The sequence below is a fragment of the Chinchilla lanigera genome, unplaced genomic scaffold (assembly GCF_000276665.1).
Source record: "Chinchilla lanigera isolate Chin_1 unplaced genomic scaffold, ChiLan1.0 scaffold00059, whole genome shotgun sequence".
Classification (NCBI taxonomy): Eukaryota; Metazoa; Chordata; class Mammalia; order Rodentia; family Chinchillidae; genus Chinchilla; species Chinchilla lanigera.
The window spans coordinates 9650673-9678261 of NW_004955460.1; the positions used below are offsets into that span (position 1 = coordinate 9650673).

Here is a 27589-nt window from a genome sequence, read left to right on the forward strand (position 1 = left end):
GATAGGGTTTCACTATGCAGCTCAGGTTGGCCTTGAACTCCTGGCGATCCTCCTGCCCCAGCTTCCCAAATTCTAAGGTTAATAGCCAAGGATGTAGCTCAGTGGCACAAGTGCTTGCTTGGCAAGCACAAGGTCCTGAGTTCGATTCCCAGTACAAAGAAAAAAATTCCAAATTCTAAGACTATAGGCATGTGCCACTGCCACACCTGGCAAGTACAAACATTTTCTCCACATCTATGGTCTACTTTTCACTTGTTTGTGCCTCTTGAGAGAAAAAGTTTTTAATTTTAATGAACTTTAATTTATGGAGTTGTTTCCTGCATAATTCATGCTCTATGTGTCCTAAGAATTCTCTGCCACACCAAAGCTTCTACAAGTTCTAACTTTTACACATAGGTCTATGCCCATTTTGAGTTATATTTTTGTCTAAGACGCTAGGGCGCATACCTTTTCCATACTGATATCCTGCAGTTTTACTGCCATCTCTTATATTATCTTTCTCCCACTGAATCATCTTGATACTTCTGAAAAAACAATCAATTGACACCATATTTTTAAAATATTTCTGGCCGGGCATGGTGGCGCACGCCTGTAATCCCAACACTTGGGAGGCTTAGGTAGGAGGATCACTGCAAGTTCGAGACCAGCCTGGGCTACAAAGTGAGCTCAAGGCCAGCCTGAACTGCATAGCGAGACCCTTTCTCAAAAAGACAAAATAAGACAGGTGTGGTGGCACACGCCTGTAATTCCAGTACTCAGGAGGCTGAAGCAGGGGGATCCTTGCAAGTTCGAGGCCAGTCTGGGCTACAAAGTAAGCTCCAGGCCAGCCTAAACTGCATAGTGAGACCTTGTCTCAAAAAGACAAAAAACAAACAAACAAACAAAATAAATAAATAAAATGAAATATTTCTGAATCCTCACTGATTTACCTGTCTATCCTTACACCAATATCACATTGTCTGTATACACTTGGTACCTTGTCTTAAAACTCCCCAGTGTAAGCCATCTTTTTCTTTTTCAAGATTGTTACGGCAATTCTAGGTCCTGTATGTTTTAATAGAAACTTTAGATACTGGTTTGTTGAGCTCTAGCAAAAAAAAACTCTGCTGACTCTGAGACTGTGTCAATTGTAAGGATTAATTTGAGCACACCCTTACCTTAACAATATTGAATGTTGCATTACATAAACACTGTATCTCTGTGATACCATAAACCGTATTTGGTCTTTCTCACTTTCTCCAGACTAACAGTTCCTGAAACCCTTGCAATCTTTGCAGCGTTAAGTGCTTTGTATGCTAACAAGAAGGCTTGGTGACTGGTAGCCTCTAGTGGCTTCAGGACAGGGCTGGTCACCACAAAGACCAAGGCAGGTCAGAGGAGTAAGACATTCAGTCTCTGACAAGAAGAAGGCAGAGTTGACCATAAATGACCAATGATGTAACCAACCATGCCTATGTCAGGAAGCCCCTGTAAACCCCAAAAAGACAGGGTTTTTGGGGCGGGGCTATAGCTCAGTGGCACAGCACCTGCCTGGCAAACACAGGTCTTGAGTTCAATTCCCTGTAGAGCTTTTAGACAGAAGGCTCCTGGAGGGTGCTCTCCAGGTGGGAGCACCATGGCCCCACCATACCTTCTCACATGCAGCTCCATCTGGCTGCACATCTGGATTTTTCATAATATCCTTTCCAATAAATAGGTGAATGTAATAAAGTGTCTTCCTGAGTTCTGTGAACCACTCGACAAACTAATACAACCCAAAGGCAGGGTTCTGGAAGCCCACTTCAGAGCCAGTTGGTCAGAAGTGTAGGTGAGGATTTGTGACTGGCATCTGAGGTCCACCTTTGCGTCCGAGCTCTCCTCCCGTGGGAGCTGACTCTAACTCCAAGTATACAGTGTCTGAACTGAATTGTAGGCCACTCAGCTGGCGTCCGCAGGAGAATTGCTTGCTGTGTGGAAAAAACCCACATCTGGTGTCAGAGTGCTGTGCCGAGTGAGTAGTGGAGAGCTGAAGGGAGAGAGTTTATTTTTTCCTCTTACAGTTTCTCTCCATTTTCCTATATTATTAGGTCATCTTTAATTACTGTCAGCTGCATCTTATGAATTTCAGAGAACAGATCTTAAACATATTTTGTTAAATTTATTCCTAAGTATTTTGTGGTTCTGATGCCATTGTAAACACTATGTGCTTCCAATGCTTTATTGCTAGAGCACAGAAATATAATCATTTTTGGATATTGCTCCTATATCCTGTGACCCTGTTACCCGCACTAATTAGTCCAGCTAGATGTTTACTGACACCTTCGGAGAGGCTACATAATTACGCTGCTTCCCAGTAGAGACAGTTTTACTCTTTCTATCTGACAAGCCCAACTTTTCCTTATGCATTTACACAGGTGGGGACGTCCAGTACAATATGAGAGGGAGGGAGAGAACATACAGCCTTGCCAGGTCTCCAGGGCTGAGGCAGAGGATATCCTTGGCACCTGTGTGAAGGGAGTGGTGAGGACACATGGCCTCACCTGGTCCCCAGGATCGGGGCAGAAGTCAGCCTCACCACCTACTGTATGAACAGAGTAGAGTGATGAGGACACTGGGGCTCTCTGGTCCCCAGGGTCGGGATGGAGGTCAGTCCCTCCGCCTACAAAGTGAGCTGGTGTCTTGGGAAGACACACCCTCATCTTTTCCCATCCATATTATAGTCACTTGCTTGTCTGTGGCATTCCCCTTCTTTTCCTTGCTTGCTGAGAATCTTCAACCATGAGGGTCAAGATTTTCACAAAGGCTTCCTCTGTTAGTCTCCTGAAACATACATCCCCATCTTTATTCTACCAAAATCATTGGTTTTCTAAAGGGCAGCACCTTGTATTCCTGCAATGAACTCAGCTCTGGCTCCTTCCTCACCCCCACCCCACCCCCGCTGTCCTCACGCCGTCCAGCGCCCCAGGCAGTCCTACCCAGGCTGTCTGTCCCTCTCATCCACTTCTCATACTTTTTAACTCATTGCCCGGAGACCATGCTCCTGCAAGACCAGGTTCCTCATGCCGCCCCCAATCAACACTCAAGGCCCTCGAGAACTAGGAGGCCACACAACCCTCAGCATCAGTGATCCATGCCCACGGCCACAGCACCACACACACAGCTACCCTGTCATGTTCCCGGTGATGAAGTCACATCTGCTCCTGGTCTACATGACCCTCTGTACCAGTAACATCACAGTGGACAAATCTGTCCGCCCACCCCAGCCAACCACACGAGAACGCAAGGACCTATCTATCGGTCCACTGGCCCACATGATCTTATGTTCTTGTTGTATCAGGTTGAACAGGCCCATCTCTCCCTGCCCATGTGACCCCATGTGCTGGACTCCATGGCCTGGCTGTCAAGGAAGCTTGGATAGTCTTCCCTGTGGTGACTCTGGCTGACTCACCCAGCCAACTTGCTTATCCACCTCTCCTAATGTCTCTGGTCTCTTAAATACACAAATCCCAAACCAGGGAGAGGCAGCCACTGTTACATGTGGGGAGCTTCATGGTAGGCAGAGCACTCTTGCCCACTCAGGGCTGAGGCCCCAGAGCCCCTGAGACTCTCGGGGAAGTCAGGCCCTGTCTCAGAGGAGAGCCCAGCTAAGAGTACGGCTGTAAACCCCCGAAGAACACAGATCTGGGGAGACACCCAGAGAGGCTGGTCAAGGACAGGACCTGCACGGGACACAAAAAAGACACTGCCTGTGCCCAAAGCCTGGCAGAGTCTGGGACCACAGACCCTTCCCAGTCTGGTCAGCCAGATCCCTGGTGTTGTAAGTCCCTAATGGGAGGGTAGTGAGATAGGAACAGGCTCCCTGAAGAAGCTGATCACCAGGGGGGTGGTGCCACCTAGTGGTAGCCATTCCTAGGACCCCCCCCACCCCCCCAACACACACAGAGCTCAAGTTGGATGTGCCCCAAATGATGGCAAGACCCTGGCAGGAGGTCAGAACACTCCAGGGAGCTCATGCACCTGCCTCTTGGGACCTGGTAGGGAAGGTGGGCTGACTGTCTCAGGTCCCCAGTGGCCGTCATGGAGTGGTGTATGACCTGGCAGCACAGTCACAGGTGTCCATGCACGAACAACGAGTACACACGCGTGCAGCTCCTTCTCCAGGGACGCCAACCTACAGCACTGGGCAACACCTCCCACTCCTCTCTGCCCAGTCCTAGCGCCACATTCCATCTCACCAAGCCTGGGCTTCAATGAGTCACTCTTTCTGCTCACCGTTAGCCACTGCCCCCAAAACCAGCAAGAAAAAGAGCAAGCCCAAATCCTCAGCACCGGCAGTCGGCAAGGTCACCACAACACTCAAGTCCAGCCCTCAGAGGTGATTTCTGAGACAGCTGCTCACTAAGTTGCTCAAACTCTTAGGTTCAAGCAATCCTCCTGCCTCAGGCTCCTGAGCAGCTACCACTAAAAGTGTACCCTACCATGCTCAGCTTAAAGTGTAGAATTTTTCTTTTTTTTTTCTTTCTTTCTTATTTTTTTTCCTTGCTGCTGAGGATTGAACCCAGAGCCTTACACATGCTAATGTGTACACATATGCTAATGCAAAGCACATTTTCTACCACTTGGCTATATCACACCCCTCAGAACTCCACGTGAGAGCCAGGCGTGGTGGTGCATGCCTGTAATCTCGGCACTCGGGAAGCTGAGCCAGGAGGATCGTTGCAGGTTCAAGGCCAGCAGGCATAGGCACCATCCACCTTATCACAGTCTGGCCTGGGATAGCGGTGCGAACACAGCACATGGCAGGCAGCCCCCAAGGACCAGCTTGCCCTCATGCCAGCCACACTCACAACAGAACCTTCAGATGCAGACCTGGGCTCAAAGGGAGAAGCTGGACATTTCCACAAGGCCTCGGAAGTCTGCACCACTTAGGCCAGAGCAGCAGCCAGCTGTGCCAGCTCCCCCTGCCTGTCTGACACTGAGTGCCATGCTGAAGACACCAGGCATGTGGCATGCTAGTGTTCCCAAGGGTTGGTCCAACTGGGCATGAGGGGCCTCTAACCTCCCTCACAAGAAAAAAGTCACAGGGTCTTCCTGGCTAATCAGAGTAGCCCCAGGATCTGGACAGGCCCATGGGTAGCTGCCGAGCCGAGAAGAGAAGGAAGCACAGTAGCATGCCCATGGGCTTCAGACAGAACGGCAGTGTGGTCTGCACGCCACAACTCAGCAAGGCAGAAAGAAATTCAGAGGCTCTGTCAAATGACAAAGAACTGAAGCCAAGACTGCTGCTCAGAAGCTGGCAGGTTTCAGAGATGGCAGTGGACAGCATAATGACAGGACACAACGGCTCAGCTCATTAAAAGAGTCTCAATCCTGGCCTCATTTCCCAGAGTATCAGGAAAGTGAACCAGAAAGCTGAAAGTCTAAGTATCCCCTGAGCAAATAAAACAAAAACTCCCTAAACCCCCAGGCCTATGCCCCAGGCTGCAATGGCTCATCCGGAAGACCAGGCTTCACACTCCTTGGGACTAGGAGCAGATGGGGCAATTGTAAGGAGATAATAGTCTGCAATGACCACAGTAGGTCACAGCAGCAGTGGGCAGACCACAACTGAGCCACTGCTAGAGATGAGTAGAGGACGATGGAATCAGCAATGAGAACACCCCATCCTTTGTCGGAATACAATGCCCAGCACCCAGAGGTGGGCTGCCCAGCAGCTGACCTGTGGCCCACTCTGCACTCACCCACTGGCAATGACAGACTGCCTGCAAGAAAATGCTACAGGGGTCCAAGCGAGACAAGAATCCTCTCCTGTGATGGGGTTTTTTGAATCCTAAATCTCAGTGCATCCCTAGTGATTACAATCACCTAGGAGGAATGATTCTTCCCAAAAGCAATTACTTCCTCAGCATATAGAGTCCTCTAACAAGCCTAACAATGCAGGGCACCAGACAGCCGCCCCCTCTCTGCCGTAAGTAGTCTGGTTTTCAGCAGAGGTGGTACAAGACTTCAACACATAAGAGCCACACAGTTCCATTTCCCTCCCACGGCTCCAGCGCCTCATTAAACCTGGGCAGCATGAGACAAGAGCCCACACACACACACTGCACTGCCAGCCATAAACAAGCATGACCAAGAGGACACCAAGCAAGGAGGAGGAGCCGCCCACCCGCTCGCCAGGGGACTGGTATGGACACCAGCAGCCCAGGGGATAAAAGAACAGCTGCACCCACCTGAGGTTCAAACCTGTGGTCTGGTCCAGCGTCTCCCAGCTTTGCAGCTTTGCCAGCAGCCTCTGAAAAGACAGTCACAGCCATGTCCCCATCAGTGTGTGTCGAGTGACATTCAGGCAAAACTGATGATGACAGTGTAAGTCCCCCAGTGTTTCAGAAAGGTCTGCTGCATCCCTAAACTCAGACAAATGCTCCACATCTGCTCTGAGGCAGCCTAGCTGCTCTCAGGTGAAGTTACACTGCACCTCAGCCTCACTGGCTTGGTCCATAAATTCAAGTGGGAGCCAGCAAGCTACAATACATGTGACATGGGCTGTAGACCTGCGCCCCAGAGCCCCGAGGCCAGGCACCCTTAGGATGCCAAGTCGTAGGGAGAGGAACTCAATCCTAGAGCCAAATCTCCCCTCACCTACACACCCCAGGCAGGCTAGGACCAGTAAGCCCCAGGAGACGGCACAGCCAGGACAGCTGGCCTGAAGAACAAAGTGGTGCAGCACTGCTCACATAATGCGCCATATCAGCCCGAGTCCCAGAAGCTGAGCCTCCTCGCCTTCCCATCTGAAGCAATCTGAGGGCAAGGGCCACAGGCTTTATTTTTTTTTTCCTTTTTTTTTTGAAACCAGGTCTCACCATGTAGTTCAGGCTGGCCTTGAACTCACTGTGAAGCTCAGGCTGGTCTTAAATTCACAGCAATCCTCCTGTCTCAGCGTTCAAGTGCTGGGATTACAGGCATGCACTACCACACCCAGCTAAGACTCACACGCTTTTGGTCTGGCCTGTCACCTCCTCCTGGTGCCCAGTAAGGTGCTGTCACCAATGGTTTAGTCAAATACTTCCAGGGCCTCTTGAGGTGTCAGAGCGGCCTGACTGACTTCCCCACAGCCAATGCTGTGGAACGTGTACTATGCACCAGGCTTGCTTTAAACACTTTAAACAAGGCAGACATTGTCAGTGTTCTTCACAGGCACAGAGACCAAGCGTGGGCAAGAACAGGCCTAGCATCACACAGCCATTGAGCATCCACGGCAGGACCTCAAACTAGGTATGGCTCCACAGCCCCCAATCTTAAGCAGTTTCTTAAATTTCTTAAAACTATGTCAAGAGAAACAGGGTCAAGTAATTGGCCTGGGAAAATCTCTCTAGCCTGCCATTCCCCGAGAAGCCCACCTCAGACAAGGAACCCAGCCACAGCAAGCCATCGCCAGGGCTACTCACAGAGCTCTGCGCCCCACTGCGCCCTCACCTCTCCTGAACCTCTGAACAGCACTAGGATACACACGACCCAAGAGGCAGCTCAGGAATTGGCCAATGCAATGGGAGCAGCCAAAAGGGCCAAAATGCAGACTGACACGTTTACTCTCCTCCAGATGGAACAGGATTTAACAGTGGCCCGGTGCATGGCAGATAAACCAGGAAAGGAGGGCAACAGAATGACCACAGCATGAAGGACAAAAACCCCAGGAGCCAGCAGGCCTAAGCTCTGGTCCAAACTCCCTGGACACTAGGCAAGAGACAGAGCTTCTCTGCCCACAGGCAACTCCAACACTACACAGCATGGGCATCTTCCCACACAATGCCACCAGGGAGTCACAAGAGCGGACACAGGAGAAGACAGCAAGCGCAAGTCTCCTCTGTGTGCACCTCACAGGCACCACCTGTCATTTCCTCCCTGACTCACCATCTGCATGGGTTTTCTGCACAAACTCAGCGGCCTCCACACTAATCCTCTTATAGTACTTTAGTTCAGAAACCCAAACCAGGTCTCACTGAACTAAAATATAGGTGTGACCAGGACTGGTTCCTCTTGAAAGTTCCTCAGAGGCCATCTCCTGCTTTTCCAGGTTCTAGAAGTGCCTGCATCCCTTGGCTCAGGGCTCCTTCTTTCATCCACACAGCCAGCAACACCTAGATAGCCCCCTCACCTCCGAGACTGCACAGCCCACCCAGACAGTGCAACGTCCTCCCCCATTACAGCCAGCAGATCAGCAAGCTCCTCCCCCTGCCACCCACAGTAACACTTTCACAGGTTCTGGGCCAGGATGTGGATCTCCTTGAGGGCCATCTTTTTACCCAACACAATATCACATCAGCAGCCACATCACAGGTGACCAGCTGCTACATATGACAGACGCCAAGAGTCCTCTGGGAGGACAGAGGACAGCCCTGCAGGTGTAGCGCGCCCACTGGGACCCTCACCTCCTTCTCCAGCTCCAGGCCGACCAGAGCTTCCTGCATCTTCTCCTGGCGACCCAGCCGCCGCTGCAGCCCTTCCAGCTCCTCCGTGAGCAGCCCGTTAGTGTCCCTCATCTCCCTGTGGGGTCAGAAACAGTCACTCCAGCAGCAGCACAGGCTGAAGATGAACTCAGGGCCAGGAACGCAGGCGCCTACCCCATAAACCCTAACTCCACTGCTCCCCAGGTCCTTGGCTCCTCACCGCAGGTGCGCGTTCTCCTCCCGCAGGCGCTTCAGCTCCCGCTCCACCCTGGGCAGCCGCAGCAGCTCAGACTTCATGCTCCTCACGACAGCGGCATCCTGCTCCTGCAGGCACAGTTTCTGCTCCAGGTCCTGACAGAGGCAGGCAGGGGAAAGAAAAGAATAGTAAGTGGCAGGAACGCCGAGAATTCAAGGTGGAAGGCACAGCCAGGATGTTCCCCTGTAGAACACTCGATAAAGGCAGAATGACAGGAAGTGAAAGAGTAGGGGCTCCCTGTTCAGTCACCTCCCCGCTGCTGACACCACAGAGGTCCCTCCTCCACGATGTCTTCTCCCACTGCACTAGGTGGGCTGTGTCCTTGCCATGTGCTTCAGGAGCAGCCTGCCTGCTGTGTGCCCCCACCCATCCACACCATCTCCCCGCCCTCAGTCTCAGGAAACAGAAGTCTGCCGCACATCAGCCCAGACATTCTCAGTGAGACATCTGCCTCCCGCAGCACCTGCCACAGCAAGTGTGCTCCAACTGTGAGGACAGACTTTCCTTCAGTCTGCCACCTCGGGACTCATCAGGACAGCACTGACTTCTGTAACAAGTCACAGAACAGAGTATGCAACAAGGACCAAGTCAATAAATAAGCTCCCAATGAAGCTCAGTGCTAGCCAGGGAACGGGTCAAGTGACAGGGACCAAGTGACATCAAAGACAAATCAGGCTGTTCACACAAGCCCAGGGCTGCAGGAGAATGATGTCCCAGGAGAAGGAAGCCAGGATGCTGGCTGAACTGTTAGCCCAGGAGACCAGGAGTAAAGCTCTAATGCTTGAGGCCTGCCCAGGTTCTCTCACCGTGGGAGAGAATTCAGGCAGCGGGCAGCACAGACCTCCCATGGAGCCTGGATGTTACTCTGAAGGCAAAAGAAAGCTACAGGAGGGACCTCAAGACACCATTTCTCCAGAAGTATTCCCTGCACTGAAGAAGCAAAGCCTGACCTTGCATCAGATGGACCCAGCTCAGGCATGTTCCGGCTGCACCCCTAGAAGCAGAGTTTCTACCTCTCCAGCCTACTTCATACCACCTTCCATATCTACTTTTATCTTTGTGTTTCCTGTGCATCCTCCACTAGGATGGGCCTTTCCATGAACAGATGTCCCCATCCCACTAACCCACGGCCTCCCTGGTACCCAATACAGTGCTTAGCATGCCGAGACAATCAGTTAACACCCACAAACGCCACTGAGACACCCATGGATCAGAAAGGCCTGTAGGTGGCAGGAGGGCAAAGACTACCCTATGATATCTTCTTCTCTACAGGATGCATGTCCAGAGCCTTACAGAGTGACTCACCTTAATCTTCTGTTCCTGGTCTGCTCTGGCTTCTTGGCTGGCCTGGAGCTCTTCAATTTTCTGATTTGCTTCCTGCCATTTTCTGATAAAGGAAGAGGACATTGGGTCTAGGAACAACTCAGCCTGAGTCCCAGCATGGACCCACACCTGCATGCTACAGGGGTACCCAAGGCATGGAGTGGCTTGCACTGGCTCTGAGGCCTTGAACTCCTGGGGAGGGGGCACAATGGGGAGCCTGGCCCCACAGCAGCCTGCAGCTCTCTGGGTATCATTCTGCTCACATGTCCACCACCCTGGTGAAGTTGGACGGGGCCACTCAAGCCTGACCACTCTTCTTCCCCAGGAAGCAGACATACTTCTGACAATACTTGCTAGGAAAAGAGCCACCTCCTTGGGAGAGAACTTCATGCCTCCAGCTAGCACTTCACACATCCTTGCCTTCCCTAGTGTGTCTCTTGCACCTGGAACAACCTTTCCCATCCATAGCCCACACACCTCCAGATATCCTACAAGCCCTCCTGCATGCCCTTCAAAATCTAGCTCAGCAAACACCTTCTCTGGAAGGCTGCTGCCCCACCCCTACCCCTGCTCCAACTCAGGAACATTTCAGATGCCCCCATTCTGGCATTCACTGTTTCGGCCTAAGTGACTCAGCACCTGGCCCTCCTACAGGTCCACACCCCTCACCTGTGCTTCAAGTCAAGCTGCTCCTGGAGCTCCTGCTTCTCAGACTCCAGCCGCTTTACTTGCACTTCCTGGTCCATCAAGCTCCACTGCAGCTCTGAGACTCGCCCCTTCAAGGTGCCGATCGTCTGAAAGCAGAGACAGCATGCTGAGGCCAGGCCTGCATAGAGGTAGGCCTGGCCCTCCCAGGAGATGCGGGGCAAAAGGAAGAGCCTGTCACCTCACACCTGCCACCTGGGGAAGGACAGAACCCCCCTCCTGCGGAGTGTGCATCTGGATAGCAGAGACAAAAGCATCCCAGTGCAAGGCCCTGCTTCATGCTCCACATGACACAACAGACAGATCCAGGTCACAGCAGTGCCTAGAAAAGCTGGTCCCACGGGCTGGGGGGAACTCTTAAGCCAAAAGCCAGGATGACAATGCCTCTCAGGCCTGATAGCAGTTGGCCTCCATGCCTGGTACCATGCCCCCAGCGTCCCACACCCCCAGGTGTAGTTATCATGCTCCCAGCCTAGAATCCCTCCCCTAACCACAACAATCCTACCACCACACCAGCAGTCAGTGAGGGCACAGATCCCCCAGGCCAGCCAGATGGGCTAGAAGCTGCTGGCTGGCCATGTACTCAGAGTAGGAGGTATCCCCAAAGCAAAGCCAGCAGTGCTCACCCAGAGGCCTCCAGGACAGGAGAGCAAGTCCACCAACACACTGACAGTCACATAAAGGAACTGCCCCTGCCCTATCACCACTCACCCAGCAACCTCCCCCTATAGCTCTCCTAGGGAAAGAGTACACTGGCAAAGTCCACTTAGCAGTGTCACGTAAATAACCCAGGGAAACGCGTCTCAGCAGCAACCCCAGGAAACCCGCACACAGAGGGCAAGACAGTGGTCCCAGCAAACTCACCACAGGAAGGATACTGGTGCACCATCTGGGTGACTAGGGGCCCAGGGCCCGGCCCAAATAGCACCTTTTGCAAACACGGAGGACACAGACTCAGTTCCATGCCCCAGAGAAACCACACCAACTCAGGGCCCACGCAAATGCACCAGCACTATTTACCACATGGCCCCCTGGGGATTTGGATACAGGCACCCCACACTTCAGCAATCTGTACAACTCAATCATGACAACAGCGAGCACTAGTCTGCCACTCAAAAGAAAATGGAGGAATCAAAAACATACAAAAACCAACCCTTCCTTGAGATGTCTTATTGAACTCAATAAACATGCACTGGGCACAGCCAGAGACAGCCGTCCTAATGACGGACAGATATGGGGGAGGTCAGACATTCAGCAAGCAAACAGGTGAATGAGAGAACTGCAGAGTAATGAGCATTCTAAATTGAGGCACTGTGACAGAAGCATGCAGTCCAGCGCAGGGGCCCGTGACTGTGGACTGAGTACCAGGAGGACCATTCTGAGGAGGTGCTACTTCACTCCCAAGTGGTCCCAACAGGGTCACCTCGTCTGCTCTCCCCTCAGGCTGCGTGTGACTCCTCTCTGGCATGGAATGGTGGCACCACCCAGAACACAGGCCTGGGACCCAGAGCACAGGCGAGCCACGCAGGATAGGAGCCAGCTTCTCTGGAAGCTGGTCTCACTTCCTCTCCTGCCAGCAATCACTGCAGCAGACAGATGCAAGAACCACCCTAGCATGCTCCCAGGCACTGTCATGGCAAAAACACCCGGCAGCTGCCCCGAGGATCTATCCGGAGGACAGCGCAACACAGAGGTGGAATACCAATGATGCGCCGCGGCCCTCCCCCAGGGCCGCTCTCATCTGGTCCCTCTTGGCACCTGTGATCTTGAACATTGCACAAGAGCGACAGGAAGGTCAGAGGAGCCCAGTGCCCACTAGCACCAATGCTCAGGCTGTCTAATACACACACAGCCTTCCCATGGACTGCAGTTCAAGGCACCCAGGTTCAAAGGCATTCCTCAGTGCCAGGAAATGGTACCAGACCTTGCTGATAATCAAAGAAATGCAAATCTAGAGGCGCCTACTTACATCTTCTAAGAAAAAAGAAAATACTGCCTGAGCATCCTACCATCCACGTAGACAGGGAAGACTATACCAGTCAACCCTGCAACACCCACAGAGCTGCCTCAGCCTCCTCTCACCCTGCTTCTAGGGTCTATCCATACAAAATAGTGCAACAGGTGCCAATAGGCTACACCCAGGACACGATCTGCCAGAGACGCGTCAGGGCAAATACAAGAAATGAACCCTTGAAAATGACAAAATTCATAATTACAAAGACCAAAGATTGTTCAACTTCTTAACTAAAAACCAAAGAAAGGGAAACTAGCATTTTTACTATGGTCACAACCACACAAAAACTGTAGATGCACAAGTGAGAAGTATAACTTGAAACTGAAAATGTTGTGGTGTCACCATGGCGCAGCTGCGAGTGCGTTCCTTCTCTCTCCTTGGAAAACGGCTAAAGGAAGCGGACGACCTCCACAGAGTTGGGGGACCCTCGCTCCAGCACAGGCCTGTGCTCACCTCGCTGGCTGTGGCCAGACTGTCCTCCTGCTCCTGCAGCTGCTGGCTGGCAGAGTCCAGGTTCTGTTTACACAGCCTGTGGCGCTCCAGCTGCTCCCGCATCTTCTCCTCCGCCTCAGCCTCCCGATCCTGAAGCTGCCGGATGCGTGCCAGGAGCTCCTGGTTACGGTCAACCTCACGCTGTGGAGAAAGGCAAGAACTTGGCCAGAAAGAGATGCAACCCCAAGTGGAGCATCCAAGGGAGGGACACTGTACTCCTCACTTAGACAGGCCACTCAGATCCCCAGAAGAAAAACGCAGGCCCAAAACCCAAATCAGGGCAGGCCTGGGCCAATGCCAGTGCCCCTGCCATGGCAGCAAGGCTGCTCCCACTATGAGAAAGAAGGGCCCGGGAGGTCACTTGGTGTGGATCACACCACATGCTCATTGCACTGTCTGCTCACAGCAATTGTCTTTGCAAAAAGAGATGGAGCACAGAAAATCTAAAATTCAGAATCGACCTTGGAGAACAGCTGAGCTTTTGCAGCACCAGCAGATCTTGTCTAACCCACTGAGGCCATCATTAAACAAGTCGGCATTCCCTATATAAGCAGAAGACCAGGTCAGGAACAGGCAACATGGACATCAGCCTACAGACAGAGAATGGTCCACACTGGGCCAGATCTGCAAGAACGTGCATTCTCTCAGCCACAGCTTCAAAGCCACCACACAGCATTAACCTCAGGGAGGCTGTGCAGCTCATGCTGGCAAGGAAAGGACAGAACTAAGACTTTGGCTCAGACCTCCTGGCCCTAACAATCCATGGGAAACCAAAGGGTTCACCATCACCCATAGAGAAGAGACCACAAAGGAAGAGTCAAATCCCAGGAGGAAAAAGCAGTGAGTGCTGGTAACGTAGAGCCTAACATCCTGGTGACTTCTCACCTTGCTCCCAGCAAGAAGCCTCCTGCACAAGCTCCCTCTTAGAGCCACCAGGAACTTCTACAGCCAGTCCTACTCCGAATGGCTCATGCACCCTAGTTCATGACACTCCAACTCAAAACTGAGGAAGGGTTTAATAAAAGCACAGATGGGGCCACGGTCTCCCAGAGGGAAGGCTGATGCATACTTCGAAGGGACTCAAGGGGACAGAGACTGTAAGCACAGCCTCAAAACAGCCAGGGGACTATTCTGCAAAGCAGAACAAGCATGTTCTATTGGGAGACCAGGGTGAAGTTCAGTGACAAACCACACACTTAACATGCACAATGCCCTGGGTTTGGCTGCTAGGCCCAAAAATACAAATCGAAGTGCTCTGCCTCTGCACAGCCTGGGTAGTACTGTTGCAGCCAGAACACATGTATCTGCTGGTATCACCAGCCCTGAGCACAGAGGGCAAGTTGAGGCAGGTCCTCAAACCTCAGTCCTTAGGTCTTACTTCCTAATGTGCTTCCAGGTTGGAGACCACCTGTCCTGCCCTAGGCACCCGCCCCCACCAAACTGGCAGTTTGTGAAAAACTGATGTAAAGGCCCAAGGTTCTAGGAAAAATCCAATGGCCCTTGGGCCCCGGTGGGCAGTGTCTGGAAGCAGGGAACAGAAGGCAGCTCAAGCCTGGCCAGCCTCAGTCCAAGTTCAGCCATCCGTCCTCCCCTTCCCCTCCCAAAGAAAGGCCATGCACAGACCCCCTCAGCAAGCCCCCACTCACTCTGACATTCCCACAGCTCCTACAAGGTTCCACCACTGGTGCTGAGCACTGGAAGCCAGGGCAACAGCAGGGCCTGCCTTCAGGGAAGTCTTCTCAGAAAAGCTGCAGTCGCCCCCAGCCCTTCCTTTGCCTGAGAGCCTGGGCTGCACCATCAGCACTGCTCCAACACACCCAGGCCTAAAAGGAAATACTTCAAACTCTTGGCTCACATAGCCCACATAACACATCACAGCCAGAAATGAACCCAATTAGCATCACACCCTGGAATATGTCAGCTACCTGGACAGGGACTAGGGAAGTATGTGAATATGCAAGTATGGCAAGAAGCAGGCCTGCAGGGATGCCAGGAGACTTCCTAGTCCAATCCTCTGCCTGCATCTTGGCAGCATTTCCACAACTGATCAGCACTTACTGAAAACCCTGGCAGAGAGCTGTTAATCAAAACAAAGCAAAGACACCCCCCAACATGCCCCAAGTCATGGGGCTGTGCTTTCTCAGCTGTCCTGGGAAGTCCCCCACAAACCAGCAGCCACTAAGCAGAGGCGTTTGGCTGAGGATCTGTATCTACTCCAGCAAGACCCAGCATGGACCCTGAGACCCTCACACAGCCCAGGGACTTTCCCAACCTGCTGCCACCTTCACACCACCTGGCATTTCTGCCAGATCTCCATTTCAATTCATTCAGAGGGAGGAGGAAACAGAGACTCGGAAAAAGCGCCTCTGCCACACATGGCCTTACCAAGCACCAAATGCACTGAGGGGCCCCCTTTTGCAACCACCCCACTTCAGGCCACTTTCTTCCAGTACCGCTGACCTCTGACCCGCAGCAGCAGGGTCTCTGAGGAATGCCCTGGCAACAGGATGCAGAGGACCTCGGGGCCCCAGTGGCCAAGTCCTGCAAAGTAGAGCACACAGCCCCTTGCCTCCCAGGGCTGGTAGCCAGGCCCACTCCACCTGGACCCACCTCATAGTTCCTGGCACTGGTACTGGCTGCCTTCTCCAGCTCCACGCGTGCCCGCTTGTGACTCAACTCCATCTGCATCTTCTCCCGCTCCACCTGGATGAGGTAGGACTTCGAGCGGATCTGCTCAGCTCTTTCCTCCAACTAAGGACAGACCAAAAGAGAAACAGGATGCTCAGAAGCTGTGTTAAGCAAGGTGAGTAGCTCAACACACTCCCCAGGTAACAATCCCCAAGGCCCCATACCAGCCTGGGTCCACAGTGAAAAACAGGCAGGAGGCAACCAGTAAACATTAAGAAAGGATTAAAAAGGAAAGGGATATTTTAGGATGACAGTGTGTGAACCTGTTCTAGGAAACAGGGAATATTTGTTTTCCCCAGCTATGGAACAATCTGCAACAAACGTCACCCATTTATGTGGTGGAAGGTCTACAGATGAGCAGGCCACACAGGTGTAGGTGGGTTCTCCGATCAAGTCTCCCAAGAATAAAAACCAGTACACTCAGCCAGCACATGTTCTCCTCAACTTAAGACCCTCTGCCAAGCATTCAAAGTCCACTTCCCTGCCGCCATCAGCACCAGGAACAGCCAGTATCTTCAGGACTGTAAATATCACATCCCTCACCACACGGTCCTTTCCGTCTCCTGCTCTGAATCTCACCTCTCTGCCTTTGACTTTTCTGTCTCTGAAGTCTGTACGCAGACTTTTTTTTAAAGACAGAGTCTCACTATGCAGTTCAGGGTGGCCTCGAACTCACAATGTAACCCAGGCTGCCTGTGAACTCTTGTTGGCAACCTCCTGCCTCAGCCTCCCAAGTGCTGGGATTACAGGCATGTGCTACCATGCCCAGCTCAGACTTAGACTCTTAAAAGGCTCTGTGATTAGGTCAGGCCCACTCAGGAAATATTTTTTTTTCCAGGATTGAACCCAGTGCCTTTGCACTGAGCTACCTCCCCAGCCCTTTTTTATTTTTGGAGACAAGGTCTTGCTAAGACACTAAATCACCCAGGTGGGCTCAAATTTTCAATCTTCCAGAGTACTAAAAGCCACCATGCCTGGCTGGGATGTAACTGAAGACCTTAATTGTATTTGTAAAATCCTATTATATCTGCAACAATACCTAGTTAGTGCTGGACTGAGTAATAGAGAGAAGGCAGCGAAGGTTAGTGTCTACCAGGGACCTGGTATTGGGAAGCCACCTTAGAAGCCAGCCTCGTCAGAGGGGTAGACAAACGTGGGTCACACAAATCTCAGAAGATCTCAAAGGATGCATCAAATAGTTGTACCAGTGACTCCCCGTGAGCCAGAGCCTTTGCCGGCCAACTGCAGTGTCCCCCAGGGATTTAACACGAGCAGAACCTCAGGCTGCACCCACATTTCCTGAGTCAGCATCGCCTCCAGACATATTCTCAGACACATTTAACTGTATTTTAAAGTCAGAGAACCACTGGGCTAGAGGGATGCTTCCCCACAGGGGACAATCTTGCCTCAAGGGGACTTAGGGCACTGTCTGGAGACACTTGTGACTGTCACAGATGAATAGTATGTGTCTGCCACTGCCATTTAGTAGGTAGAAGCCATGAGTGTTGCTAAATTGAAATATAAAAACCTAATCTCAGAATAAAGAAGCGACCTTGCCAAGAAAGGGCAGTGAGCAACCCTGTGCTCTGAAAGGAACTCCATCACTCAGCAAACGAACACGTACAAACCCTCTAGCCAAGCAGTGCAGGGGCCTCAGCAGGACTGAGAGTGACAGGAAGTGGCTGGCTCAGCTGACAAGGGCCATCATCACAGAATGCCTCTAGAGCACATGCAGAGTGACAAGGAAGCTGGTGAAAAGCCTACTACAGCCACTGGTGCAGTGACAAGCAAAGGTGAAGTCAAGATGCCACTCCCTACTTGGGGGCCCACGTATCCCAGCCCCAAGTAGGACTACACCCTCTTAAGAGCCTGAAGCCTTTCAGGAGACCTGAGTCCTTTGCAACCAGATCCACTGTACTCCCAAGACCTTTAGGTGAAGTGAAGTACGGCTCTGATTAGAGTTAACTGCAAAAATCACCCCAAGATCTGCACAGAGCCCTCCACAGGCTAAAAAGGTGACATACCCAGTCCTGCTGCTTGGTGTCTGGGCACCTATGTCTCCCCGTGTCACATCTTTGAGAGGACAGCACCCTGGATAGACAATTCTAGTGCTGATGCACCCAGGGAGTTTGAGTTTTATCCTCAACTAAGTGGAGAAACCTTCAGACCCTATCATTAGTGTGCATGAGTCCTTTAGTGTGAGCACAATGATAAGTACCACACCTATTCTTGGGGTGCTAAACAGGCAGACCTGCAGCAAAGGCAGGGTCTAGACTCCACGTTATCACCCCAACATGACGAATGCCCACAATGAATCTGGAAAACAGCTAGCTGGCCTCCAGGGTGAGCTAACACTGACTGCCTCAACTCTGAGGAACTTCAACAAGCCCTGCCTGAGCCTGAAACCACCCAGCCCAGCACCACCGCTCACCTGCACACTCTGCTGGTACTGCATTTGCAGAGAACTCGGGGCAGAGGTGGAGGTATCCAAACCAGACCCTCCCTCCACTCGCTGGGAAATGAAGTTGTTTAAGGACCTCAGGGTAGACAAGACGGTGGTGTTCTCCCCCAGATCTTCCATGGCTGCCTTCTTCCTGGGAGACAAAAGGAGGGTCAGAGTCAGCATCCCCACACGCCATCAGGTGCCACCATCTGCAGTGCCTCTGCACAACCCTCTCCTCCTAACACCCTCCCAGAGCCCACAATCATGTTCTTCAGTGTTACCTGGGAGCCCACACTGCCAATTTACCAGGCACAAAATGAGGCATAAAAGCATGCTACCAAACCTCAGTCACCAAGCCACTGTCACTGTGCTGGCCTGACATAACCTAGAGAGACAGGCAGCCCCCCAAAGGGGTGCTCAGCACCCCAGGGGAACAACTCCCACAAGTGGACTCACACAACATCTGGCCTCTGGGAATGAACAGGAAACAAAGCTTACACCAGTGTCATAAGGGTGAAAAGGGCCAAAGAGATGCCAATTGTGATTATAGTGTCTGTCAGTCACCACTCCTTCCAACCAGGCACCAGAGGGAAGTATCCACATTTACCTAACACTCACACTTCCTGATCCTCAGTTTCCTCGCTGAAAACCTGCCTCAGTAATGACCCACTTTGCAGAGCTGCTGGGAGCACAGGGTCAATGCCCTGAATTTTGGAATGGTAGGCGGTACAATCGCAGGCACACGGTTTCACCAGCACTGTGCTGTGCAGTTCCAACAACAGCTCAGTCCTCACAAGAGGTTGGTGAAGTCGGTGTCCTTACACAGATTATACAGAAGATGAAACAGGCTTCAGAAAGGTACAGAAGAGATCCAAACCGGGTCTTAGTAGCTTGGAAGGTAGCCTGTGTCCCACAAGCTCATATATGAAAAGTCTGCGGCCAGCAGCTACAGAGATCTTTGCATCCCCAACGCCTGTGCTTATTATAGTGTGTCTCTCTCTCTGTCTCTCTTTCTCTCTCTCTCTCTCTCTCTCACACACACACACACACAAACTCATGACCAATGAAACATCCCACGGACATTTACAGCCAAAAAGCATGTTCTCCAAGGTATATACTGTTTCTCCCCTTAGGAAGAGGCAATTCTAGTTGATTTCCTTTAGGTAACATAGTGATTTCCCTTTAAAAAAAAAAAAAAAAAGACTGAAACACACACAAACTACTCAAAGAAAAAAAAAAGTGAGCTGGTGGCTGGCACAATTCCATCTACTAGAAAGGCGGGGGCAGGATAATCTTGAGTTCAAGGTCAGCCTGGGCAAAGGAACAAGTTCCTATCTTGAAGAAAAAAAAAAAAAGTTAAGAATATTTGCTTGCCTCTTCTGAGTTTCCCATTTAACAAGAACCCTGGCAAGCACCTCTCATACACATCACCCAGTGAAAGTGGGTGAGAAGGAAGCAGATAGGCTCTCCCAGTGCTGTGAGCCTGACAGACTAAGCCTGCATGGTGGGACGTAGCCGAGTTCTACATTCCAAGCCCAAATCCTCCCATTGCCAAGGTCCAACCAGGACCACACTTTCCATCATCCTCTCCAGAAGCCATCCCCTGAGAATTAACCCACTAACACACTAGATGAGAAAAACAGTGCACGCATGGGCTAGGGTGCAGCTCCAGGGTACAGCACTTGCCTAGCGTATGCAGAACCCTGTTTTCAATCCCCAGGACAGCAAAAAAGAAAAAAGAAAGAAAGAGAAAAAGAATACTGCATTTTCAACTTCCTAGAACCAGGTTGTCACACAGGCACACCATAAGGCACTGGCTCAGGCTATACTCTCTACGGAGACTCAAAGCTCCCCAATAGCTGGCCACAAAACCTCAACTGCTCTGGAGAACTCCTCAGCTGGGAGTCAGGAGCACACTGCCCTAAGGGCCTCAATAAGAGGATGGCTGTCAGGCATAGCGGCACACTCCTGTAATCCCAGCATTTGGGAGGCTGAGGCAGGAAGATCACTGAGATTTCAAGGCCAGCCTGGGCTATAGTGAGTTCGGGGTCATCCTGAACTGCATAGTGACACTGTCTCAAAGGGGAAAAAAAAAAAGGATAGTTGCAGAAACTTAGAGTGACCAAAAATCCTGCCACCTGAATACCACCCAGTCTGCTGGCGAGTTTGCCTGGTCCAAATGCATGCACCCTCTACAAACCCCAGCAGTGGCTCTCTCCACACAGTTCCTCCACTGAAAGCAACTGCCAGCACAGGCAGTCCTGGCCAGCCCAGGGGGACAGCGGGGTAAGCAGTCACCCTTGGACAGCAGCCTCTACCACTCCAACAAACACAAGTTGGATCCGCCCACTCAATTTAGGCTTCTGCCACAAAGAAGAGGGAGCTTCAAACCACTGCCAGTGACCAGAGGAGACCAAGAGACTCTCAAAAGTGGGGAGCCTTGAAGACCCCAGCCAGGAGAAGCAGGGATGAGGACCGTGCCTAAAGGGGGTGAGGACAGGTCCGGGGGTTCCCAGGGTGGGGCACCACGCAGAAACGGGGTGGGAATGGTACGCGGAGGGGACAAGGTCAAGTCTGGGATCTCGAGAGTGAGGACCATGTAGACCTCAGCCAGGAGGAAGGGGGTGGGGACGGTGCACAGTAGGAACGCGACAGCGCCCAGAAGGGACGAGAACCACTCAGAGAGTCTTCAGGGTGGAGACCATGCAGACCCACGCCAGGAAGGGCAGAGATGGGGACCGTGCCTAGAGGGGGCAAGGACAGGCCAGGGGTCTCCAGAGTGTTTCCGTGCAGATCCCGGCCAGGAGGAAGAGGGATGGGGACCTCGCCTAAAAGAGCGAACACAGGTCAGGGGTCCCCCCCCAGAGCCGCGCAGAACCCAGCCAGGAACTCCGGGCAGTGCGAACCCGGCGCGGGGTCCCGGGGACGCGGGGACTGACGAAGGGGGCTGCCCTTGTCCTTTGCCCTCGGGATCCCGTTCCCGGAACCATGCTCCCAGTCCCTTGCCGCTTACCTAGCTGCCCGCTAGCTGTTGCCGCCGCCGCTCAGATCTCCCTCCGCTCCGCCCGCACCCACTTATCGCGAGAGTCGCGGCAGCACTCTCGCGAGACCCAATGAAAGCCGACCGTAAAGAACCGACTCTACGCATCGCTAGTTCTAGCCTACGGTTTCAGCGTCCTTACCCGGAGCCGACCACTTCAGGAAGGCCCCACGGAAAGGACTCGAAACCAAAGGCCGAACGACAGCACGGTCAGTTGGCTCCCACCGCCGCTCCACGGGACGCACTTCCACGACGACCTCCGCCTGGCTCGCGCCGTAGTGTGTGTAATAGCACCGTCCCACAGTGGCCTCCTAGGGACAAATTTCTCTGCACACCTGATGCTTCTCAAAATCTTACAAGCGTCCATTTGAATATAACCTTATAATTTACTCCTGAAATACGAAGTGTTTGCTTTCCTAGCCCTCTCCACTTCCTCAGAGCAGACCGCAAAGATCAGATAACCTGTTACGGAACATTTTGCACACTTGCCGGCGGGACTTGCCCCATAACAGGGATTTTTTTGTGGTTTTCCACCTCCGCGCGCGTCTCCTTCCACTCCTCAGCCCAGGATTAGAAGGGGCCATTCCCTAGAGTCTACGCTGAATTTTCAGTTTTTTCCGGAAGACGAGACTATCAAGTTTGTGTGCCCCATGAATGAAATAGGAAGGGGGAGGAATGGGCTAGAAGACAGACTACAGACTGGGCTTAACTCCCTGACTGTAACCCAAAACTAAATGGAAGTAAAAATATCTGACCCACAGCTCACTTCAGGGATTATTTCCTAGGACCCTTCTCAGTGTGAAATCCTTAGAGCAAACAGACATGTCCTGAGGAATGAGGGCACCCGTAGGAAATGGCTTTAAAGAAACCAGTCGATTAAAAAACAAACAAAAGCATGGCAATCCTTTAATGTAATGCAATCTATATTCTTTGATAAAGCTTTGAGATCCTGGAAAGGGGAAAGAAAATAAATGAACACACCACATCGCTGCATGTTTTGGCAGTCACCTTTATGGTCTTGGAAGACTGGAGTATTACAGAAAGATATACTCCCAGCAAACCAAAGCACAGGCACACACAACCTTGTGCATGTATTCATACCAAATGTCTCCTCTCAAAGCTCTGGGAAGTCTCAATGCTGAAAGAATGAATGAATTTCCAGATTATTCACCAGTGAGATGGCAATTAATCTCCAGATGCAAACTGCAGGTTTTTCTACTTTATGCTGTTTAGGCACAGTAACAACTGGAAACCTATGCATTGTGTTCTGAAAGCAATAGAGGAACACCGGTTCCTCTGTAACATGCTAACCGTAAGAGTGGTGGCAAACCTATGGCATGTGTGTTACAGTGGGCTGTTTGTATCACCAAAAGCTCTAAAAGGTTCACCAGCTGGGCATGGTGGCACACCCCTTTAATCCCAGCACTCAGGAGGCTGAGGCAGGAGGATCGTTGTGAGTTCGAGACCACCCTGGGCTACAAAGTAAATTCAAGACCAGCCTGAATTGCACAGTGAGACTGTCTCAAAAAGACCAAAAAAGAAAAAAAAGGTTCACCATCACTGGTCTAGAAAGGCCTACATAGGAATGTCCATCACTACCTGAGTCTGTTTTACTCCTCCCTCCCATCTGCTTCTTTACATCCTTCATTCTCCACCTGTTTTTCTCCTGATAACTTTCTCCTCAAAAATCTTATGAAAGGCTGGTGTTTTAAATTATCTTTTATCCCCCTTAGATATATTTTGTCGTATCTTTTGTTTTGAAAACCAAACTGGCTCCCCACAGTCCTGCTCATCTCTCAGGTTGATCTCTGATTCCAGCCACTTCTCAGAGCACCCAAGCTCTACACCCTAGCACCCATGAGAGTGACAAGTGGTTAGGACGGAAGATCAATAAGAGTGGCAGGAAAGTTCACTGCTTCACAGAGCCCTTCCTTCTTCGGTAGTGAGTGGCCAGGAAGTAGACCTCGGCTGACTCTTTCCTGCTTGCCTCAGGTTTTACAGTCCTCACGTTCTGGAATTCTTCAGTCAGTCTCTTCTGCAACCGATGGCTCTGACTTCCAGCCCAAGTTTTACAAAGCAGCGTTCCCCCAGAGTGCAGGATGTCTGAAGCCAAGTCCAGAAGGGACAGGCACATGCTGATGAGCCTGTCGTGATCAAGGTCCCGGATGCCTGTGGCATTGGGTGCCATGTCACTGAGAATCACATCTGCCTTCCCACCAGGAAGCAGTTCCATGACTCTCTGGAAAGTTCTAGGATCAGTCACATCAGTAGGGCACAGAAAAGTTGCTCCTTCCAGAGGGTAGATGTGAAGAAGATCTACCCCAAGCACAAAGCCAACAGGAGAGCTGGGATCTATGGAGGAAACAGTGAATATGTTTATACCCTAAATCTTTCCACAAAACTGTACCACACAAACTGATGAAACAAAGACATCAGAACTGAGGAAGAGAGCTAACGTGCAACTATGCATGCTTGAGGCCTTTTCCTACTATACTAACATCTTAGGAGGACACCTGGTGGGGGAAGGGCCGAGGACACTGAGGTCCAAAATGGAAGTTGTTATTCTAGTCATCCTGAGTGACAGGTGAGCTGAGGCAACAGCTAGGACTTGACTCCGACTTTGTTGTCATTTTGTTACCTGAGGTTCCCTCTCTGTGGAAGGATTCTTCTGAGCAGTCTTTTGCATAAAAACAAAATAGCCAGACATGGTGGTGTCAGCCTATAATCCCAGCACTCAGGAGGCTGAAGCAGGAGGATTATTAGGAGTTCAAGACCAGCCTGGGCTACAAAGTAAGCTCAAGGCCCACCTGAACTGCATAGCAAGGTCCTGTCTCAAAAAGACCAAAAATAAGTAAATAAAATGACTCATTGGGACATAAAGCACCTCTGGATTAAATCCATACTCCACCTTAATCCAATTCTCTTCAATGCAGAAACTCAGAAGTCCAGAGATGGGAAATGAACAGATACAGAACGAAGCACAAAAAGTGATACCTTGTCCATACCGGAGGGAAAAATTATAAAATAAAGAGATGTCAGTTTCACCTAACTTTGAAACAAGACTTCCTGCACATAACTGCTCTCACAGTACACCCGCTGGCGTTTGGCCTTTCCCAGTGCCCATCAGTTCCCTCCACTGAGGAGCACCTCAGCTCTGATGGTGAGCCCGAGCCTCAGGTTTGGTAAGTTCAGGGTACAGTCACATTTCCAAATTGTTTGTTTAATAAAAAGGCTATCTGCAGTCCAAGCATGGAATACTGTAGTCCCTTTGGTAGGCTGAGGCAAGAGAATCCAAAGTTTCAGCTCAGCCTTGGCAATTCAGCAAAACTATCTCAAAATAAAAAATTTAAAAAGAAATTGGGAACATAGCTCAGTGGGAAGGTTCTTGGTACTAAGTACCCCATCCCCAAAAAAGAGGCTGTTCAGGGAAATGGGAGGATTTGTGTTTTTATTTCTAGGAAAAAAACCTGGAATTTTGAACAATACCTCACTTTTCACAGGTGAAAACCCTCAATTTTCAGCCCCCAAAAGTAAAACACCTCTTATCTCATTTTATGTTCTTGACCTTTCTTACCTTTATTATTATACTTATGTATTGAATCTGGGAGACTTCCACTGAAAGTAAAAGAATTGGGCTGCATTTCTACAACTCTAGGAGGGAAAGTTCAGGTTATCCATGTGTTCTTGGGTTCTGTCACTTCTTCCTGAAAGTTAAACTGGGACATTTTCCTACTTCTGAAGAGCAATTGGAGGAATCAGAACCACTATAATCAATTAGTAGGAAGCTCTCTAAATTGCTAAGTTGCCCAGGCGAGGCTCAAACTTTCCACCCTCCTGCCTCAGCATGACTGCTGGGTTTACAGGCATGTGCCACCATGTGGTCTCTTTCTTAATCAAGCGAAGTGTATTATATAGAACATCTTAGTTAAAACTATAAAATATAAAACACAAAAGTCGAGTTGACCCAGAGTGGAGAATCCAGTGTCCAGGCCAAGAAGCCTTTCCCGAGGCCTGAAAGGCAACAGCTCCAACAGACCCACTATAAGACATCAAGGAAAGGAGTGGGACAGACACCTCTGGGGTTGACTCAGCAATACTGTTGAGACTGTTACGGAAACATGCAGATATATATCATCAAGGAGTACAGCAGCTCCATTAGGACCAAAATAGCTGAAAATATAAGTACATATGAAAAAAACACACTGGAAGGATACACACCAACATATCAGTGCTATACTGGGTGGTGTGATTTGACCTTTTTTCCCCCCTTTGAGATAGGATCTCACTATGTAGCCTAGGCTGGCCACAATCTTGCAGTGACCTTCCTGCCTCAGCCTCCCGAGTACTGGGACTACAAGCTTGCACCACTCTGCCCAGTGAGATTTTAATTTTCATTATGCCTATTTTGTCTTTGTGAATGGGTGGAGCTGTGGATCAAAGCCAGGGGCTTATGCACACTTGGCAAGCTCCTACCACAAAGTCATATGCCTAGTCCCGGTCTGTCATTTTAAAAAGGTCAGTGTCCTGTTTTTATCATTACTCCTAAACCATCACCTCAGAAGTAGGTACTTCAGAGAATGACTCAACTGCTCCGTGTTCCCCAGAGAAGGCAGCCCACTAGCATCCCCTCAACCTCATGGTGATCAGAAGGTGCTGACAATAGCATGGAGGCCCCACCTGCACCTGTGGCATTGACCCTTCTCACTGCCACCTGACTCCAGGCCCCAGGAGCTGCCCCACAGTCCAACACCCGGAGGCCGGGTCGCAGAATCCCATGCTTCTCGTTGATCTCCAGGAGCTTGAAGGCGCTCCTACAGCGGTAACACTCCACCTTAGCAGCCTTCACATATGGGTCCTTTAAATGCCGCATCAGCCACAGGTGCTCAGCGCCTGTCCGGCCCTTGTAGTGCTGTGCAGCAGTGTGGAAACTCTCATGCCTGAGGGAGGCACACAGCAGTTTCCAGTACCTAGTGGGAAAAAGGGAGCAAGAAGGCTGGTGTCACGTTGATGAGGTGACAGTGCATGGGGTCCCTAGCTCAACCCACTTTTTTTTTTTTTTTGGTACTGGGAATCGAACACAGGACCTTGCGCTTGCCAGGCAGGCGCTTGTAGCACTGAGCTATCTCTCCGACCCAACCCACTCATTTTTAGAGATAGAGCACTGAAGCACAAAGAGAGGTGGTGCTTTGACAATGCCCTACTGAACTGCGTCTCTCTCAAACTCCTATTTCCCAGCAATATGCCTATAGTTAGAGATGAAGTCTTCAAGCAGATAATTAAGGTAAAATGTCATCATTGGGGTGGGCCCTGATCCAATCTGACTGGTGTCCTTCTAAGATTAGGACACAGACATAGAGGGATGGCCACGTGAAGACACGGGGAGAAGATGGCATCCAGAAGCCAAGGAGGGAGACCTCAGGAGGGACCAACCCCTTCCAAACCCTGATCGGCGCCTTCCATCCTCCAGAACGTGAGAAAGAAATGTCTGTGTTTAAGAAGCCTGGTCCGCGGTGCTTTGTAACAGCAGCCAAGCTCGCTGACATTGTACAGGTTTCTGCTCTTTCAGGGAAGGGCATTTTCTCGGCCGAAGGGTTTCTTCAGAAGGAAAACTCAAACATCACTGTTATCTCGTGTATAATAATCAACCAACACGTTCCCAGTACTGGTTAACAGTACTGATAACATTACTGAAAGGAATATTCTTTCCTCCTCTAGCAGAAATTCTCACTGTGCCGGGCGTGGTGGCGCATGCCTGTAACCCAGCACTCAGGAGACAGAGGCAGGAGAATTGCCGTGAGTTAGAAGCCAGCCTGGGTTGCACAGAGAGCTCAAGGACAGCCTGAACTACAAAGCGAGGCCCTCTCTCAAAAAAAAAAAAAAAAGAAAGAAAGAAAGAAAGAAATTGTCACTGTGCTCTAGAAGACTACAGGAAAACCCCAAGACAGCGTTCTGCCTCAGTTTCCCCTCTCCACTGGCCCAGTGAGCTCCGAGGGGAGGCTGAGTCCGGGCCCGTTGCTTGGCTTCCCGTCTCGAACGCCCTGGCAGAGTGGGCTAGCACCTCCTCTTTGGATGAGGAAACTGGGGGACCGAACTTCACCCGCCTCCCCGCAAGCAAGCAGCAGGCGACGAGTGTACTCACCCTGCCATGAGCGTCAGCTCGCGCCCGCTGCTCGCCACCGGAAGTTCTTGTTTTATTTCCGGCCCA

General features: G+C 51.1%; 2 protein-coding genes across 7 annotated transcripts in view; both read right to left on the bottom strand.

Annotated features, from left to right (window-relative positions):
* The window catches only part of Mad1l1 (MAD1 mitotic arrest deficient-like 1 (yeast)), a 331751-nt gene extending 309945 nt beyond the window's left edge, over nt 1–21806 (bottom strand). For 2 of the 6 annotated variants that reach the window (XM_005397819.2, XM_005397817.2), the window contains exons 1-9: nt 21358–21462; nt 18333–18495; nt 15824–15964; nt 13175–13354; nt 10672–10796; nt 9985–10066; nt 8644–8774; nt 8406–8520; nt 6210–6271 (exon numbers count right to left, since the gene is read on the bottom strand). In XM_005397819.2, coding sequence (XP_005397876.1) covers nt 6210–6271; nt 8406–8520; nt 8644–8774; nt 9985–10066; nt 10672–10796; nt 13175–13354; nt 15824–15964; nt 18333–18482 — 986 coding nt within the window. In that variant the 5' untranslated portion in view covers nt 18483–18495; nt 21358–21462. Of the gene's footprint in view, nt 1–6209; nt 6272–8405; nt 8521–8643; nt 8775–9984; nt 10067–10671; nt 10797–13174; nt 13355–15823; nt 15965–18332; nt 18496–21357; nt 21466–21526 lie in introns of those variants that run through there. The other 4 variants (XM_013521213.1, XM_005397818.2, XM_013521215.1 and 1 more) reach the window with 4 other exon arrangements.
* Nucleotides 21807–22877: 1071 nt separating this feature from the next.
* Nucleotides 22878–27561, bottom strand: Ftsj2 (FtsJ RNA methyltransferase homolog 2 (E. coli)). Its single transcript, XM_005397823.2, has 3 exons — nt 27524–27561; nt 26062–26351; nt 22878–23736 (listed from the first exon to the last, which is right to left on the bottom strand). Exons 1-3 carry the CDS (start codon nt 27529–27531, stop codon nt 23294–23296), a joined length of 741 nt encoding a protein of 246 aa, XP_005397880.1. The 5' UTR covers nt 27532–27561; the 3' UTR covers nt 22878–23293.
* Between the last annotated feature and the right edge of the window lie 28 nt (nt 27562–27589).

Coding starts and splice junctions, on each gene's coding strand:
- Ftsj2 (XM_005397823.2), bottom strand. Junction 23,737..26,061: donor GGTCAATGCCACAGGTGCAG/GTGGGGCCTCCA, acceptor TTTCCTCCATAG/ATCCCAGCTCTCCTGTTGGC.